General features: G+C 40.8%; 1 protein-coding gene across 2 annotated transcripts in view; it reads right to left on the reverse strand.

Annotated features, from left to right (window-relative positions):
* celsr3 (cadherin, EGF LAG seven-pass G-type receptor 3) overlaps positions 1–18,230 on the reverse strand; it is a 103,028-nt gene that overhangs the window by 63,934 nt on the left and 20,864 nt on the right. For both annotated transcript variants that reach the window (XM_070969591.1, XM_070969590.1), the window contains exons 2-3: positions 12,486–12,829; positions 9,451–9,739 (exon numbers count right to left, since the gene is read on the reverse strand). In XM_070969591.1, coding sequence (XP_070825692.1) covers positions 9,451–9,739; positions 12,486–12,829 — 633 coding nt within the window. The remainder of the gene's footprint in view (positions 1–9,450; positions 9,740–12,485; positions 12,830–18,230) is intronic.

Below are 18,230 nucleotides of genomic sequence, written 5' to 3' on the forward strand. Positions count from 1 at the left end.
AATTACATGAATAGTGATGATGTCATCAGGTGAAAGCAGCTCACTGATCATGTTCAGATGTGTCACTTCATTGACTTTGACTTGAAAGTGAGGTTTCCAGCTGTGATTCACAAAATGGTCCCATGTCCTTGTGAAATCATCAAGGCTGCTGTCACACAGTCGTATTAGTTGTTCCATTATTCGCTGTCTATTGAGCAGCTTTGCTATTTCTATCTGGATGACATCGTCATTACAGCATTAAATGATTGTGCACTGTATGTGGAGCATTTGATCACGATGCAGTGAACGTATTTCTGTTCGTTAGTTTTTTACTTATTCACTTTCATTTGAACTTGTTAAACTTCCTCCCTCATCCACAGTCTCTCTCTCCTCTTCCTTCAGGCACCTGCTTTATTTTTCTGTTTTTTTGGCCACTCTGTACCTTTTCACTCTCCCACTGCTTCCATGTTATAATAATAATCTATAATAATGTACAGTACACCTCATCGTAATGTCACTGTGTTTTGGCCTTCTGTCCTTTTTTTCAGTCTCTCTAACATGTTCTTCTTCACTTTCCTTCCTCTTCCCTCTCTTCTCTCTGTTGAGCTTCCTTTCTGTATACCTGTTCCTGTCACATTTTCCCTTCCATATGAGTCTCTTTCAGTCTCAAAGCCTCTCTTCCTTTCTTCAATCTTCTGCCTCTTCTCCCTTCTGCTCCATGCTTCTTGATGTGCTCTTTCTCCCCATTTCCACTTTCATCTGCCTCAACCTTGCTCACAATCCTCTTTTTTTCCTTTTTCAAAGATCGGATTCTGGATATTGATAACCTCCCACGTTTATTTTCAATTCTCTTTAGCTTTCTCTCTTCATCCTGCAGCCTTTCCTTTTTAATTATTTGTCTCCCTCAGTGTTTCGCCCTCTCATTTTCTATTCCTACTTTTCTACCGCAGAATTATCTTTTGTTAACTGTGTTTTTTTCTCCCTTTTCTCTCCAAACTTGCAATGTTCAATTCACCCTGATCAATGTTCAGATTAAACGGATATTATATTGCATATAAATCTCAACAGATGAAATGGAAAAAAAAAAAAGAAAAGAAATCATTTTCGTTGAATGTCAAAGACTGCAGGGTTGGGTTATGTTACGGACTCACAAGAACACGGGTCATTTAGTAGTCATGTAAAGTAAGTCTGTAAGTCTGAAAAGACTCCAGACACACTTTTGACTATTATCAGGGTGAGCAAAGGTATGCTGTACTTGCATTATGCAAATTAGTTGCTTGACTTTTGCATAGACAACTGAGCCAAAGATCTGTGATGCAAAGTGTCTGATGGAACAAAAAGATTTAGCAAAAATACAATTTTTATTAACTTGTACCATATTCATATAATTGTACTGCAGTTCCAGTACTTCAGAGTATGAAGTCTCTCTGATCTAAATTACCTTAATTGTTTATTGTCTTCTCAACAGGAGTCTCCTTTAATGGCTCCTGCAAGCCTGGCTATTGATTAAAGACATCCTGAGTCTCTGTGTCTCTGTCCCTCTCCCTAAAACTCAATTAGTTTCCTCTCTCCTTCCTCTCACTCTGTTTAATGCATTCCACCCAGCGATTCATGTCCCCTGCAGTGCATTTTTTCAGATAACATGCACATTTCCAAATCATGTCTGTTATGTTTTTTAGACATCTCTATTTCCTCTCTTTCTATCCTGTCTTCCAAGAAACCTCATCCGAGACACTAAGTGGGCTCATTGCTCTGGCTGTTTGCACCACTTACTTTTTTTTTTCACCATCCACAAAGTAATTTATTCTCTGTGTGAGTTTTGTGTGCTCTTGCTCTTTCTCTCTCTCTCTCTCTCTCTCTCTCACACACACACACACACACACACACACACACACACACACACACACACACACACACACACACACACACACACACACACACACAAAACCACCACCAATACTTCACTACTTTCTCATTTCCCCAAAGTAATTAAGTCTACCTCTCTTTTACTTTCACACATACACAAAAAAAACACACACAGCTTATTCTGTTACCTTTTCCTCAACTAATTTGATTTCATTCTTACACACACACACACACACACACACACACACACACACACACACACACGTCTGTCTCTTATATTAATGACCCCTAAAATTAATGTCACTGCGACTTCTGAATCCATCCTATACCATTATCTCTCTCCCTCCTTCACTCCCCCACTCTCACCCAACCAGGCTGGTTTTATCTTCACCACGAAACTCCTCGCCTCGTCTCTCTCATCCCTCACTTTCAGTCTGTCTTTTCAAATGTCTTTTTTTCTCCTGATGTTATGTCTTGAATGATATATCTTCACCATGCCTTTTTTTTTTTTTTACAAAGTGATCTTTATTCCACCTTTGAGGACCCCACTTGTCTATTTTTCCTCAAATGCAGTCACTCCCTTATCACCCAAGAGCTCGTCTCTGACATTCCTACTCTTCAATTCTCACATTGTGTCTTATCATTCCTAAACTAATTGAGTTTTCATGTGGCTTCCTTTATCCCCTGCAAATGTGCTGACTTTAAATTCCTCCATTCTCTACACAGTATAAGTCAAATTATTTGCTGTCGTGTTGTGGTTTATTCTCCAATAATTAGCTGTGCAATTCTTCATAAACACTTTCTATATGATACATTCTATCAATGGAAGACTGATTATTTCCTTCTTTTAGTCTTTAAATCTTAAGAGTTTTGGTTAATAGCATTTGTCTAAAAAAAAAGTATTAAAACACAATAAAACACAATAAATAAATATGTCCATCTCAACAATGCTCCTTTGGTTGGAACAAAAATATCAAAACATCAATTTTCATGGCTTCATGTGGGAGCAGTAAGTTGCTAAGTACATAATTAGCTCAGATTAGCTTCATAATTAGCTCTGATTTCATGGCTCAGCTCAGCCACTGGGCATATGTTTAGCAAGCTGAACGTTTTTTCTGCTTTATCACAGTCTGCCGAGGTATGCATTTTAACAGAACCACCAGGAGAACAATCAACAGCTCATTTGTGTACTGTGTAACTTTGAACAACTTCCTTGTTGGGCCAAAATGGCTTTGACATTCCCAGTCGGACCTTTCTGCTCTTACAACCAGTCTTGAGCTTCAATTCTGGGGGCATTGTGAAACAGGTAGGTACTGTTGGAGAGCATCACCACTGCTGTCCATGGTGCTGATTCTGAAGCTGACCTGGGTACGTGTGTGCCTGTGGGTTTAGTTTGTCTTGACTGATCAGCCTCATCATTAGAAAAAGTTTTAGGGAAAAGAACCAGGAACCATCCCTCAGTTCCCTCTTGAGTAGTCAAAAATATATATTGATTGACCTGTGATTGTGATGAATGATTTAGAAGTTCATTAGTGGCCACAGCTGTGAAGCTTTTTAGTGATGTGATACTTGCTTGTTTTCTGAGATACGGGTTGTATTTCTGACAGAAATCCTGAGGTTTGGTTTCATATGTTCTAATTTGCCTCACCTGTTAAACCATCTCGTTATGAACTGACTGCTGAGCCTCTGAGATGCCAAGCTCCCTCCGCTTCAGTCAGTTCTGCCTTGTTCAGAGAATTATGATATTATTATGTATTATCATTTTTAGTGTTGACTTTAGCGAGAACGTATAAAGTTGGAAAATCACATGTGGTGATGTCATATATTTCAAGTATCTATCCTTTCCTTTTGTCGTGTCTCCTCTAAACATACCTCCTCTGTACTTTCCAATTCATCTTGCCAAACATAATTTAGTCTCCTCTTGCTCTGTATTCATCACCCACCTCACTTGTTCATCCCATCCCCCAAACTAATTCACTCCTCACTTCTCTCTGTCTCCCTCTGTCTTCATTCTCTCTGCGTGTTCCTGAACCAAATTCATTCAGTCTCACAGCCGATACTTAAATCTCATCTCAACCTACAGTACTACATTTCTCCCGTCTCTCCTTCTCGGCTCCTCACTGCTATTCCCACTTCTTTCTGTCTCAACCTTCCAAACCATCCGAACTCTCTTCAAAAGGATAAAACTAGCATTATTGTACACTGTCTTTGCTACCTCAAGCTAATTTGCTCTTTATGTGTGATCTCCCTATCTGCTGGATTAAACTTCTCAGTGTAACATGCGTATCTGCTTTATCACATCCAAAACTAATCTCTCTTCTGCCTACCGCATTTCTACTCTCTCTCCCCTGCGCTCTTCCTGGTTCTTGGCTTCCCTCGGTATAAAATACAGCTCACTGCTCACCATGTTATCTTCTCACAAACTAATTTAGTCTGCATCCAGGCTTCTCCCTCTCTGTCTCCCATCTCCTCTGTGCATCTCTCAGCTCTTCGAGGCATATCCCTCATATCATATCGTACTGTAATCTGTATAATGTGCATTTCTCTTTATCACTTCCGAGTCCCTTTGTTATTTGAAAACGATCAGATATCTTCTCTTTCTGTGTACTGTTATCTGTCTTAAAGGTTGACTGTCCGCTGGGAACTTCTCTTTATATCACTGAGGTCTTTTTCTTGTTTTTCAGGGTTAATAACTGTTGCACACTCCCGTGAGCTTGGCAAGCTTTGCATGTTTCTGAGAGAAGTGAGTGCTAGAGGTTAGAAATATTCAAATTCTTATGAGTAAAAGAGCGCAGACTACTGAGCTTGAGCTGACTTTAGCCTTGTAGCAGTGGGAGATGGGAATACAGTATAACTTCCCTCCTACATTTGATTAACTCTTAAATGAGGCACCCTGGAAATAGATGGGCTTATTTCTTAGAGAAGCAGAAGCTAATTATTCCATACTTAATATAAATTTTTCATTTTAGAACTTGTTCTCAAACTATATCTACTTGATTCACAAACTCAGCTTAAATTCCAGTTTAAGAGCATTGGTGAATAATTGGTCTCAAAAGTTTAATCTGCACCAAACAAACGCAAAAAGTCCATAACTAAGAGCAACAGCAGCCTCAACCAGCCTTTACACCTCATGTTGCTTTGTGTGGCATGCAGTTGGATTTGACAGGAAACGTATTTGACAGTCATTCCATTGGCTTTGGGTTGAAAACGGCAAATCTGTTTTTTGCTCCTATCCAGTTGACAGCTGTCTTAGCTGGTCTAAACTAATTTACTTAAGGAGGCAGATGTGTGCTCACAACAAATTAGCAAAAGTTTAAATGTGCAAACCCTTGATATGAGTGGCAAAGAAATTACAACATAATTTATGCAATGAGAAAGGACAGGGTTTGTGGCGGATATGCTCAGAATTTTATGAAATCACAGCTTGAAACATACTGGTGTGAAATAGAGATTACTGTTTCTAAGTTGGGCTCTTACCAAGGTTTCAAAATGCGGAACAACTTCATTACTTCTAAGGGAACTTACACTAACCAATTGAATTCTTAGACGACTGACGACTTGCAGTACATGGAACGATCTGAAGCTGTGTTCATGTGGTGAGGGCTTCAGTCGCCCTTTTTAAACAGAAAACATGTGACATGATTTAGCACAGGTCAAAATGACTGACGGCTGAAGTACATTTGGCTGCCTCAGTTGCAGGCTCCTGGTATAAAACACACTCGAATAGAGTGGAGCCATTGTCCAGCGCACCAGTGCTTTTCCAACTTTGACAAGTCAAAATGTCTGATGGGGCAAAGGCTAGTGAGCAGATTAAAGCAGCACTGCTCAATATTCAATTCATTCATTTTAGGATTTCAGAAATCCTCCCACACATCAGGAAACTAAATGCCTTTCCCTTGAATTAAGCAACATTTCTACTTAAGTGTGGATTGTAACACACCAGGGTTAACATCCAGTACATTGCAGTTTCATTTCAACCCTGAGCTAATGCTAGGTATTTAGTACCCACGTGAAAAGTATTTGACCCCAGCTGATGCAGTGTTTCACACCACTTTCTTAGGACTACATCACTGGGGTTGGCACCACAAAGGCAGTGTTAATCTTTCTTACAGCAGAGTTCACTATATCATGTGCAAAAAAACGGACGTAACCCTCGTTCAAAGTGTCCAACCTTACTTATCCCAGGGTTAAACGTGTGGTCTAGAGGGGAGTTAGCCTGAGTTGCTGTAGGATCCTCAGTGTGTCTTTGTCGTAGTGATGGAGCAGGAGTCAGTATTATCTGTAAAGCTGGAAGGCTTATCCTGATTTTCTTTTTTTGTTTTTACCTTCTTGTACTTCTAATCTATAAATCTGACTTTTTCATTCGCTTGGATTATAATTGAAAAGTGCTCTACAGTTAAATATTATTAACATTATTACATTACATGATTACTCTTCAGTTTTGTAGTATTCTCTTGTTCTGATGAGGTGTTTCCCTCCACAAAGAATTTCCACCAGCTACCAAACAAATACTGATCTGACTCAACTGATCAACACCTTTCATCAGGGGACTACAGTGTCTTCACTTCTTATGATGGGATCAAACTATTTTTACATCAAATGAAATCTGGCTTGTGTGGTCCAAAGAAACATCAAAACTACTGTTCACAAATCATATCTGACTCAGGTCTGCTGAAAGCGTCTGTTCCGGACTGAAAAGTATTCCTCAGTCAGTGGAAGTTTCCCGTCTCGGTCTAAACCCCGGGCTTAGCTCCTGCATGTGAGAGCGATCCATAGAGTTTGAGGGAAAAAGCAATTCGAAGCCACAAAGAGCATATGAGGGGATGGATGAAGGCAGGTTGGATGGAAAAATGAAAAGAAAAATGAAGGAGGGAGAGAGCAAACTTGGTTGGGAGACGTCTGGAGATTTCTATGTGTTGCAGAATCAATTCATCCCCTGTTCTCCTCCTCCTCCTCCTCCTCCTCTTCCTCCCACTAGCCCCGGGCATTGACAAGACACCGCAACACCCGACGCCTACGCAGGAAAAGCACAACTACCCAGAACCCATCTGATTTCCCTCGCTCTACCCCTCACCTCTTATCCTCCACCCCGCTCTCTCTCTCTCTCTCATTGCTCTTAGATGTCTCTCATCCCATTTTCCCTCAGCAGTCCTCCTTCCATGTTATTCTCCCTGAATTCATCCGTTTCACTCGTCTCTCATATTGCTGTCATCTCTTCTCCATCCGTTCCTTCATCTCTAATGCTCTGCTGTTTGCACTGTCTCCCTCTCCTGTCCCATCATCAACTCTCTTTCTAATTTTGTCTCCATCCTCCTCTACCTCCACACTCAGTTATTCTCTCCTTCTTTTTGTCTCCTGTTATCAATTATCTACTTTCTCTATTTTTTATCTTTTTTTATCTTTGTCTCTCTCCTTTAGGCCCCTACATACCCAGCAATCTTGCAGCTGCATTGCATGCGACACAGTGCGAGATGAGTCCAATAAAATTTTTGTCAGACTGTATGGCATCTATTTTGAGGTATGTCCAAATGTACGATGAGTGTCTGGTCAATCAGACATAAAATAATTGCAAGCAGAGACACGTCACCTGTCATCCAAGCTTTAGGCATAGCATCAGCACAGTCTTTTTGTTGTTTTTTGACCTAAAAAGTGGAGCTAACAATGTTCAAACAGCAATTGTAGTCTGACTCATTTCACGTCATACTCTGATTGGCTGGTTTGTAGATGTGGGTCGTATGAGCACAGTCACACTGTAAGAAATTGGTCCTAAATTTCAGACTATCAGAAATTTTGATGGAGCCTACATTTGGTCAATAAAAGTCAAAATCAGCCGTTGCTGCATGCGTCTCACAGCAGCCATGTTTGCATCAACATATTTCTATTTTCTAAATTTTGTAATCTTGTTGCGCCTTTTCTGCAGTGGACGATCAGCATCACATACTGCTTATCATGATGAACCAGCTCCTAATAATCACAAAACTGTAGTGGATGGAAATAAGCATTCATTTGTATTTTCTTTTACAAATTTTCCCAAAATTCAGTCAATGTGATCTGTGACCAGTGTTCTGGACTGATGGCCAAAGATTTCACCACGTTTCTCTCCTGCTTTTCACTGGCATCACCTGAAATCCAACATTATATAGGGAATTCTCTATTATCTATCTCTTTCTTCCTCCTCATGATTTTATGTCCTCTTTCCCTTCATGTTCCCTCTCTCCCTACTTTTCATCCTTTTGTCTTTCTCTCTCCTTCCTAATCGCTCTGTCTCTTTCTGCCTCCATTTCTCCTTTGCTCATTTCCGTTCTCTCTCTTTATCTATCTTTCTGTCTGTCTCTGTGGGAGTTTGGAAAACACTCTGTCTCCCTCATGAAAGAAAAGTGTTGCTTCACTCCTCCAGCTCTCTTTTGATACGAAATAAAAAGCAATGTGAAATATCCCCCAGACACACACACACACACACACACACACACACACACACACACACACACACACACACACACACACACACACTGACATTCTTAGCATCTGTCCTCTCCAACATCCACTCAATGGCTTGCAGATTGAAGCAATGCAGCAGTATGAAGGGACAGAAAAAAACAGGGAGAGACAGAGAGGAAGACAGACTGAAAGAGAACAAATTAGTCTAGAGTATTGGGATAGGTAAGAAAGAATGAAATGTGTGTGAAGTGAGGGAACAAATTAGCCTGGTGATATTAAAAAGGAGAGAGGGCTTTATAGTGGTGGTGGGTGTGTGTAAAGGACTAAATAACAGGTAGAGAGCTGAGGAGGAGGAAGCTCTCCCAGGAGGCAGAGTGTGTGTTTTCATGTTGTTCAGCTCAACATGACAAAAGAGCGAAAACAGAGTGGATCAAAAAGGAAGTCGGTGTGGGACATGAACAAAGAAGCACAGACAGTCAGTTTTAGTTTACCAGGGTAGAGTTAAAGACTGCACTACAACACAAACACACTGTGCCCCATCCTTTTTCTTTCAAATGCCATCCATCTCTTTATATCTGTGGCCAAATCAAACCAGTGACATCCAATAATCATTGATATGCTAATTGTCAAAAAACAAAGTTTCCAAAGATTGCAAACATGTTTGAATTTGAGCAGCGCATTCTGCAAAATGATACGCTTTCCTTTACACTGTGACAGTGCAGCCATTCTGGATGGCATCCTGGAGCTGCTTATTTCACTTAGTATAAGAGTGCGACTTAATTAAGTGTTGGCACTTAGCCGTATGTGACATTGACATGTGTGAAAGGGGTGGGTTTTTTTTACTTTAAAGCTGCTCAAAGCGAAACTAATAAAGTAATTTAAAAAATGAATAAAGGAGATATTTTATCATGGCTTGATGACTGTGCTGTGAGTTCTTTAGGATCTGCGGGTAATTCAAGGGTAAGGTTAACAGCAAAATAAGAAGCTGCTGTTCTCATATAACTTATAGTTTAACACCGCTAAATATAGGGTAATGTAAATACAGTGAAATCTTTAAACTGACAGTATTATATATTTTAGCATTCCTGGTTGTACTTCACCTTCCCTACAGCAGCACAAATACATGCACACTCCCTCACTACAACACACACTCTCCTCCCTGCTTACCACTGTAGTCTTCACGGCAGATACAGGTGTACCCTCCCTCTCTGCGGGCACACACCCCTCCATTCAGGCAGGGGTTGGAGTAGCACAAGTTGATCTCCGTCTCGCAGTAATCACCCGTGAAGCCAACTGGGCAGCGGCAGCGTAGGCCTGCGATGGGGTGGATGGGCCGGAACAAGATGGAGGGCGAGGAGATGAAGGGGGCGGAGCTGTTGAAGCGCAGCACTGAGATGCACTTCATGTAGTTCTGGCACGGCTCACGCAGACACACGTTGTCGTCAAACGGGAGAACCTGGTGTGATGGGAGGATGGGAGAGAGGAAAGACGTTGGTGGTCATTGTGAAGGCTGTTATTGCTGTGTTAACCTATACGGCAATTTACTGTCGTAGGCGTTCCAGGTGGTGTTCCACTGCAGACTAACTAGTGCTGCACTAGTTTTCACTGCTCAGCGTGCTCTCTCGTCACAACCTTTCCCGACATGCATGAGTCTTTTCCTTTGGGTGTTCACATTCACAGTATTCACATTCTTTACAAAAGTAATAAGTAGCAGTACAACAAATTATGTAAACATAGTCCATTCCCGGGCACAAGTAAAATTCCTTTAATCAAAATACTACCTCAGTGAAAGCATATAAGTATTACCAGCAAAGTGCACTTAAAGTATCAAATTACTACTACTACTTAGTCCTTAGTACTTAGCTATCAGGGAAAGTTTAATTAATACCAGGGTTCTGGAACTGGAGAGCTAAACTTAATTGCAGCCTTGATGAATGTCATTGATTCCACCTGTGCGTTTCCTGCTATGACAAGTCAAAATGTCTGCCATTAAAACAGTCTGCTGTGTGCCACAGATATGGCTCTGTAGTGAAGAACAGATGTTTGTAGTCAGTCTGCAGAGGAAGATTAAAAGCAAGCCTCAACATATTTAAATGACAAATGATAATTGTGTTAATGTTCAAGCGCAATTTTCCCATGAGGCCATTTAACCACAGAAGGACTAACAAGAAAATACTTTTTTTTTTTCTTTTTTAATTAAACTTTGGTCAACTTTTGCTAGCCAATACAGTAACCTTAGGGTAGCATCTTAATAGAACCCCCAAACCATATTTAAACTTTTTAGAAATATACTAAGGATACTAATGGAAACAAAAAAAATACAGACACCACGGGTAAGTGGAGCAGAAAAAAGATGGAATTTCAGCTCTATAACTTACCTGGACAACATGAACGTGGCGGCCCCAAGCTAACTGCTAGCCACACTAATGTTTAGCATTTTAGCATGCTAGCATTATCATCTGTCACCATGGTTACGTGTCATTGTGCTAACGCTAACACATTAGCGTCACAGTAGCTAACCTTGCAGACGTACAGCCGCTGGTTTCCGCTGCGAACGCGGTGGACAAGTACCCCTCAAAACCCGATGAATCAAATGAAAGACACTTTGGGTTGATAAACATGCTAATACTGCGGCTCTAGGCGGACTAATGTGGGATTTCTGGCCCTGGGTTGTGCCTCTCAGGCTACAGCGCCTCCACGTACAGGCTGCTCTGCTCATCCTGATTGTTAGCTTTTGGCAAACATCATTTCCTTCCAGCATGGCTGTGTGTCTTATTTAAAGACATAAGATATAAGTTAGCAATAATAATAATAATAATAATAAAAAGACAGTTAAAAATATGAAGACCATCTTGATCCCATTCTAAAAAATGTAATTTTGTTGGGAATCACAGTGTCTTTCCACATTTCCTCAGGTCAGAAACCTTCCACATCGAAGACTCTGAACGCCACCTTGGATAACATAAGAAGGTGTATCATACCCCCTACTCCTCTATCACATTGAGACTTACTGATTTGTCCTCTTATTTTGTATGTTTTTTTTTGGGGGGGGGGGGGGGGGGGGGTTGTTTTTTTTTTTTTTTTACAAAAGAGGGTTTTTGCTGTTCAGGTCACTGGATCAGATCTATTCACAGGATTGTGTCTTTTATAGACAGTAAGAGAGTATAGATTTTTTTGGATGTGTTTATGTGAGTTTGAAATTACAGTGCCTGTTGAGATAAGGTCATATACATTTAGCCTTAAACTATGTATCTCTTGACACCGCTGTGCTCTCTCTCTCTGCCCCTCATAAATCTTTTCTCCTTCTTGTAGAGTTTCACTTGTTCTCTTTATCGAAACATCTTTTTCTCTCATGCATGTGCAGAGATGCTCTGAAGGTGTGTAATCACGAATGTATCTGATGTGCATGCTGTGTCCAGGTGTGTATGATTTCATGCATGAGAACATGCAGTGGTCATATCAGTGAGTTGTTGCGTAAAGCCATATGGCTGCATTGGCATGGCATCTGTATTGTATTATTATCAGTTCACATACAATATGCTGCAGTGACTGTCTTGAGATGCATGGGTGTTTGCACAATGTGTCTTACTACTTTTGCTCCACATCTATTATTACACGGGCCCCTGATTTCCAGCTGCTGTATACATGTGCATGATTATGCAGCATGAGACATTTTTCATACAATGTTCATTTAATTACTTAATTTTCAATATTTTTTTCAATTTATTTCATTATCTCTGGTCATGTGTCAGTGTACTGTATATGAATGGAATACAATCCCAAAAAGAAAAAAAGCATTTCAAACATGTTTGTATACATCAACATTAAAGGCATATTCCATAATCTAAGTGTAAAAGGGGAGGAGAGCCCCAAAAAACAAAAGTGGAAGCACAAGATTGAACTTTCTGTCTCCCCACAATGATTGACAGGTCCTTTAAAACACCTGCTAACACTTGATGATAACTGATAATAATCTCATGTAATCTCATAGCTAGATGTTTTGTGATGGACCAAGAATGAGTTTCAATTAGGACTGTTTTTAACCACGTAGCAGGCCCACATTTTAAAATCACAGCAATGCCCTTGATTTATACTTTAAACTGATTTAAACTTTTTCACTTTGTACTCAGTTGCCCTCTCAGAATAGATATAGCACTTAAAATTTGTGATTGTTATGTGCGTATTTGTAAATGTGAACTTACTTCCATCTGCGTCAGTGACGTCAGCCTCGGCCTGTTCAGATACAGTTGTTCCTCCAGGGCCTCTGAGGGGAAGAAGAGTCCGCCTGGCAACGCGGCAGAGAAGCTGACATTCAGGATCCCTCCCGGCGCCGCGTCCAGGTCTGGCTGGATGTTGAAGATAAAAACATCCTCTACAGGGACAGAGAGCACTGCTGACACACCCTCCAGGAAGTTGCCCAGCAGCGGTGACAGGAAGTGTTCCTGGGACATGTTTTGGAGGCGGACGGTGACGCTGCTGCCCAGCATGTCCTCTGTGATGATGAGGACGCGGAGAACGCATTGGGCTGAAATGCTGTGGACGCCATCTGAAAAGATGAAGAAGAGAGCAGAGGAGAAAAAAAGGTTAGGTGAATGAGTGGATGTGCCCATTCATGAGGTGTACAGAAGATGGACAAGAGGGTTGGAGGAGGAGGGGAAGGAGCAGGAGATGGAGAGAGGACATCGAGTAATACAAAAGTGTGAACAGGTGAAGGAGTAAGGAGAGAGGCAGATGGAGAGGGAGGCACGAGGGAGAAGGGTCAGGGACAACAGGGGAAAGAGTAGAGAGAAGAAGGTAAAGTGACAGTGATAAATGAATGAGAGCCAGAAGGATTACAAAGAGGAAGACACAAGGTGAGGAGGTCACAACGATACAGTGAGATATGCTGCTTACATGTGCACGCTTGCATGGAGGACAATGTCTTGCTACATATATTTTACATGTACAATCACATCTACAGTACATATACACAAAAATATAAGAAAAATCATACACTGAAGAATAATCCAGGATCATTATTAAAACTGTTTGACAAAGACCATGATATTTGACAGTAAATGCTGCCTTTCAGTCTAAAGGCAGGAGGCCACCTCCACAGAACAGCAGCAAACACACAAACACGCATACACAAGCCTGTTTTCAATCAAACTTATAGCTGTTGAAGACATTGTGCACTAATTCAGTGTTACTGAACTTGAGTGAAAGAAAGAGAGAAGCTCATATGTGACTGAAACTTCCTCTTTACTGTGTTTAAATAATGTAATGAAAGTAAGTGTGCTGGGATTCTTTCATTTGTAACAGTTGTGACCTAAATCTGAAAACAAATCATTCCATGACTTTTACATTCACTTCCACTTCCTGTAAAGCATGACTTGATTTAGCCATACTCAGACCATAACGCTATCTGTCACACACAGCCAGCAGGATCTTTGTTTTTCTATCTGTATATTTAGTCATCATCTGCACACTGCCAATTCTCCAGTGACCTTCATGGCAGGCATCAGATGTGGATGATGGGAGATATGATATAAAAAAAAAACCATGGTACTTTTCTGAAATCCAGCTCACCATTGGTAGCACAGATGATGTAATTCTTTAAACACATGTTCCAGTGAGAAAGAGACAACTGATCTGCATTTGTTTGTAAAGTCTTGTGCATGTGACTGAACAAGCCACAGAGAGAGATGGAGATGGAGAGGCATCACTGAGCGCTCTCATGGAGAAAACATTCTCATCTCCCCCGTCTCCTCACATTCACCTGCGGTCACAAATCAACACAGCTCTCCTTTTCTCAAAATGAGTTCATTTGAATCGTAGCAGGTCAAACAGAACAGTGTCTGCTTCAGCGACAGACACAAGACACGTTTCATCTACGCTGGATAAACACAGTCCAGTGCTGGGCTGCATTGTATATTGTAAAGCGATTTGGTGCGACAAGCTGGCTAATAAGCTGTAGAAGAATACAAATGCACATGACCACACTGGCATGAGGAGGCAATTTTCATGCAGCAGCAGCGAGGCGTTGTGAGAGTGAAGCAAGGCAAACAATAAGGCAGAGAGAATGAAAGAGTAAGAATACAACACATGAGGGGTCTCCATGCAAAAAGAGCATGGCAAGTGATGAAAAGAGAGAATGAATGAGAGGAAGAAAGAAAAAAGAAAGGAGCATGGCAGCGATGGATGGAGGGTGAGGGGTGAAAGAGAGACAGAGGGAGGATGTTGACAGAGGGAAGAACAGAGGTGGCAGAGGGTGAAGGAGAGTGAAGGAGGTTTATTAAAAACTGGAAAGAGCACAGAGGATAATGGAGGAAGACACGAGGAGAATGAGAAAGGGAATGAGGGCCTTTAACCAGGGATTAATAAAACAAATACATTTATAAAAAAAAGAGCACTAAATTTATGGTAACTCACAAATAGGCAATTCATTTTCTACTTAAGTATTCCTGTAAATAGTTGATTGATTATTGATGCTCATTTGTTTTCCTTCGCTAATACTGTGGTAAAATATAATTTGAGGCATTATTGAATTAGTCAAATGGTTTGCTCAAAGTAAATTATTCAGTTCATTTCCCACATTTACAATTTGTTACTGATTTGCTGTTGATGTAACGTGTTTTGGTATAAAAACACAGAAAAGAAGGAGGGAAGGAAAGGAAAGGAAAGGAAAGGAAAGGAAAGGAAAGGAAAGGAAAGGAAAGGAAAGGAAAGGGAAACAAAACAAGTCATTTGTAATTATTATTGAATGTTAGAGAAGGAAGGAAATAAGAAAAACAGCAAGATGTAGACAGAAATCTAAAAAACATAAAATCAAAGAGCAAAACTGAATAAATGCAGATAGAGATGGAGAGAAAAGAGAAAGAGAGAGGGGTGGAGGGATGGGGGTTGGGTCGGGTGGCAGCTGGTTTGATTACCGGATTATGAGGAACCCTACTCCCCACTGACCTCTAACACACAGGCACACTCACACACTCACACACACACTCACTCACTCACACACACACACACACACACACACACACACACACACACACACAAATCCAGAGCTCCTTGTTACAAATGAACAGCCAGAGGAAGGAGTGACATTATGAAGGGCCAGAGGAGAAAAACTCCCACAGAAAATCATCAGGGAAGACTGCAAAAGAATCATATGAAAGAATAGATAGATAGATAGATAGATAGATAGATAGATAGATAGATAGATAGATAGATAGATAGATAGATAGATAGATAGATAGATAGATAGATAGATAGATAGATAGATAGTTTGACTTTAATATAACACACAATTTGAGTTGAAGTAATTAAATGTCACCTCATCTTTCGGGGCTAAAAGCCAGCTTTATAATCAGCCCTCTGGATCACGATGCTAAGACGCAGCAGTAATTGACGTTGATCTCCCATTGTCATTGAAATGAGACAGGGATCTATGAAAAGACCCAGGATAATCTGTTGGAGTAGAACCCAGTCTCCTACACACACACACACACACACACACACACACACACACACACACACACACACACACCCATCACAAATCCACATCTTCACTCTAAATCTGTTCATCAGTCGTCACATCAACATGCCAAGTCAGCGAATCAGCATATAAAGTATCAAAATATTTAAGTCTAACCAGTCCTTTGAAGAAGTGAGGAACAGACGAAATGTCTTCTCTGCCCAAAAAGCGTTGGTTCTCAAAAATATCAAGGCATAGAAGCACACACACACACACACACACACACACACACACACACACACACACACACACACACACACACACACACACACACACACACACATCCACACACAATCCATCCACACTAAGGTTGTTTGCTTTTTTGTTGACATGTTGCTTTCTGTTGCCATGTTTTCCTCCTGCAGACTGTGTGCTTGACTGTTTTCTGGTAAGAGAAAAAAAACTACAATTTCTTCTGCCAGGCACACTGAAAATATTCCCTGAGTTACAGGCTCCCAGAAATCCCCTTCAGTAGCCCACGGGGGACAACAGTGACATTCAAACAGGAATATTTGACAACTCAACAAAACACGTAACAGACTAAAATGAAAAATGAGACTTCTAAATAGCGGTGCCTGTTTGCCCTGACAGTTTGTAACTTCATTGTGATTTTACCAGTCTTCAGAGGAATTTTGCCCCAGGCAGCCATTAAATTCTGACAGTAAACCTGGCGCACACATAAATATGCACAGTAAAATACAGTATCTTCATTTGGCTTCCCCTCCCGGCTACACTCCAGCTAATTTGGCCAGCCTGCATTAGCACGAGGCTCTTCACTCATACGAAGCCATTTGGAGGCTTGAAATAGAAATGAAAAACAACAATTCAAACTAAATGGCCCTTTAACCAATTACAGCCACCAAATTCTCTCTACTTCCCATCAGCCCAGGTCAATGACTAATTCACCTCAGAGGAGGAGGAGGTCATCCACACATTTTACACAGATTCATGCCCTGACATGATAATTACAGGTCTGCTGAGAACAAGTAAGTCTGCAGAACTTTAAAGGTCATTTTAGAACATTTCTGCAAGTTAGGTTGTTAACACCGGCTGCAACAGCAGCTGTGTGTGTGTGCGTGTGTGTCATCATGGCAAAAATATGATCTTGGAGACACCTACTGTAGCAGAACTACCACATAAGTGCTTTTGTGTACTTTCCAGGTTTTTGATAATGGGTGCGGTCCAACCCCTTGAGGTCTGAGCACTCATGTAATAATGTAGTTGCGACTACTGAGTGCTCATGGGTAGGAACACCGGCATCATGGCTGGTGTGATCCTATCGCAACACGCTGTCTGGCTGTTTTCCTCAGACAGTCGACTAAGCATTTTTATTACAGCGTGAAAATGTCATGAAAAATATGGCACCACGCTCTGTTTTCTACTTTTGATTTGTCTGTCATACCTTCTTATCGTCTACTGTGTGTTCTTATATGCTTTTGCCTTTTTTTTTTTTTGCTTTTTATTCTGAAGTACATTGAGTCTGCACCTGTGCTATATAAATAAACTTCACTTGACTAAGACTACACCTAATTATAGTGTTTCCTGTTTAAAGGCACGTATTTTACAAAGCTGAGTAAGGAAAATGCATTTAAGAGTAAACGAGTTTTAGGATTCCTTCACCAACAAGTCTGCCTTCAAATAAATACCAGTGATGTCAATAATGGTCTGACACCATGCTTGTACCCTTGTGTCTTATAGAAGGCAACTCAAATGATTTATTAAAGGAAGGAATGACCATATAGTTAATGATGAATTGCCCACTTCAAAGCCAATTCAAATGTATTCAGAGTCTAATCTGAGCATATTAGCCCCAAAATGCTAAACATTTACAGATAACACTAAGTTTTATATGAAGCATCAATAGAGAGAATCCAGTGTGTACAAGGACATAAATCACCTACTATCCTTTTAATCCCTCCCATAGCTTATGGGACTCTGAGGTGTCAGTCACTTTGTCAGAACAAGGTATATCTCATCTGTGAGACGGCTGATGTGTCGTTTTAGATGGAAACCCTTCACATCCAGCACTAAATCCAGTAGCATGGGGTCTGTCTCAGAGGAATATAAAGACATGGAGGAATTGTGGAATTACTTTTGAATCCTGGTGAGAGGTGAGCAAGAGCAATCTTGTCCATAACTTCCCAATAAGCTGGGAAGTCATAACTAATGCATCACCCTTTCTCCTTGCCACTCTGCTTTAGTGTGCATGGAAACAATGAAACATTAATAACCTCCAAACTGAAAATCCCATAAATGGAGGGATATTTTGCCATCTTAACCACCGCAGAAAAACAAAGCGTTTCGTAAATAACAACTCGGAGACACTTCTGCAAGCTTTCACGGCTCTTGTGGGCTTCGAGCCAACATTCTCCCCTCCCTGTGTCCGCTCTTCAAAGAGGGAAGAGAGCTTTGGGCTGGCGTGCATAAAGCTTCT

This window comes from Chaetodon trifascialis, chromosome 8 (genome assembly GCF_039877785.1).
Source record: "Chaetodon trifascialis isolate fChaTrf1 chromosome 8, fChaTrf1.hap1, whole genome shotgun sequence".
NCBI classification, from domain to species: Eukaryota; Metazoa; Chordata; class Actinopteri; order Chaetodontiformes; family Chaetodontidae; genus Chaetodon; species Chaetodon trifascialis.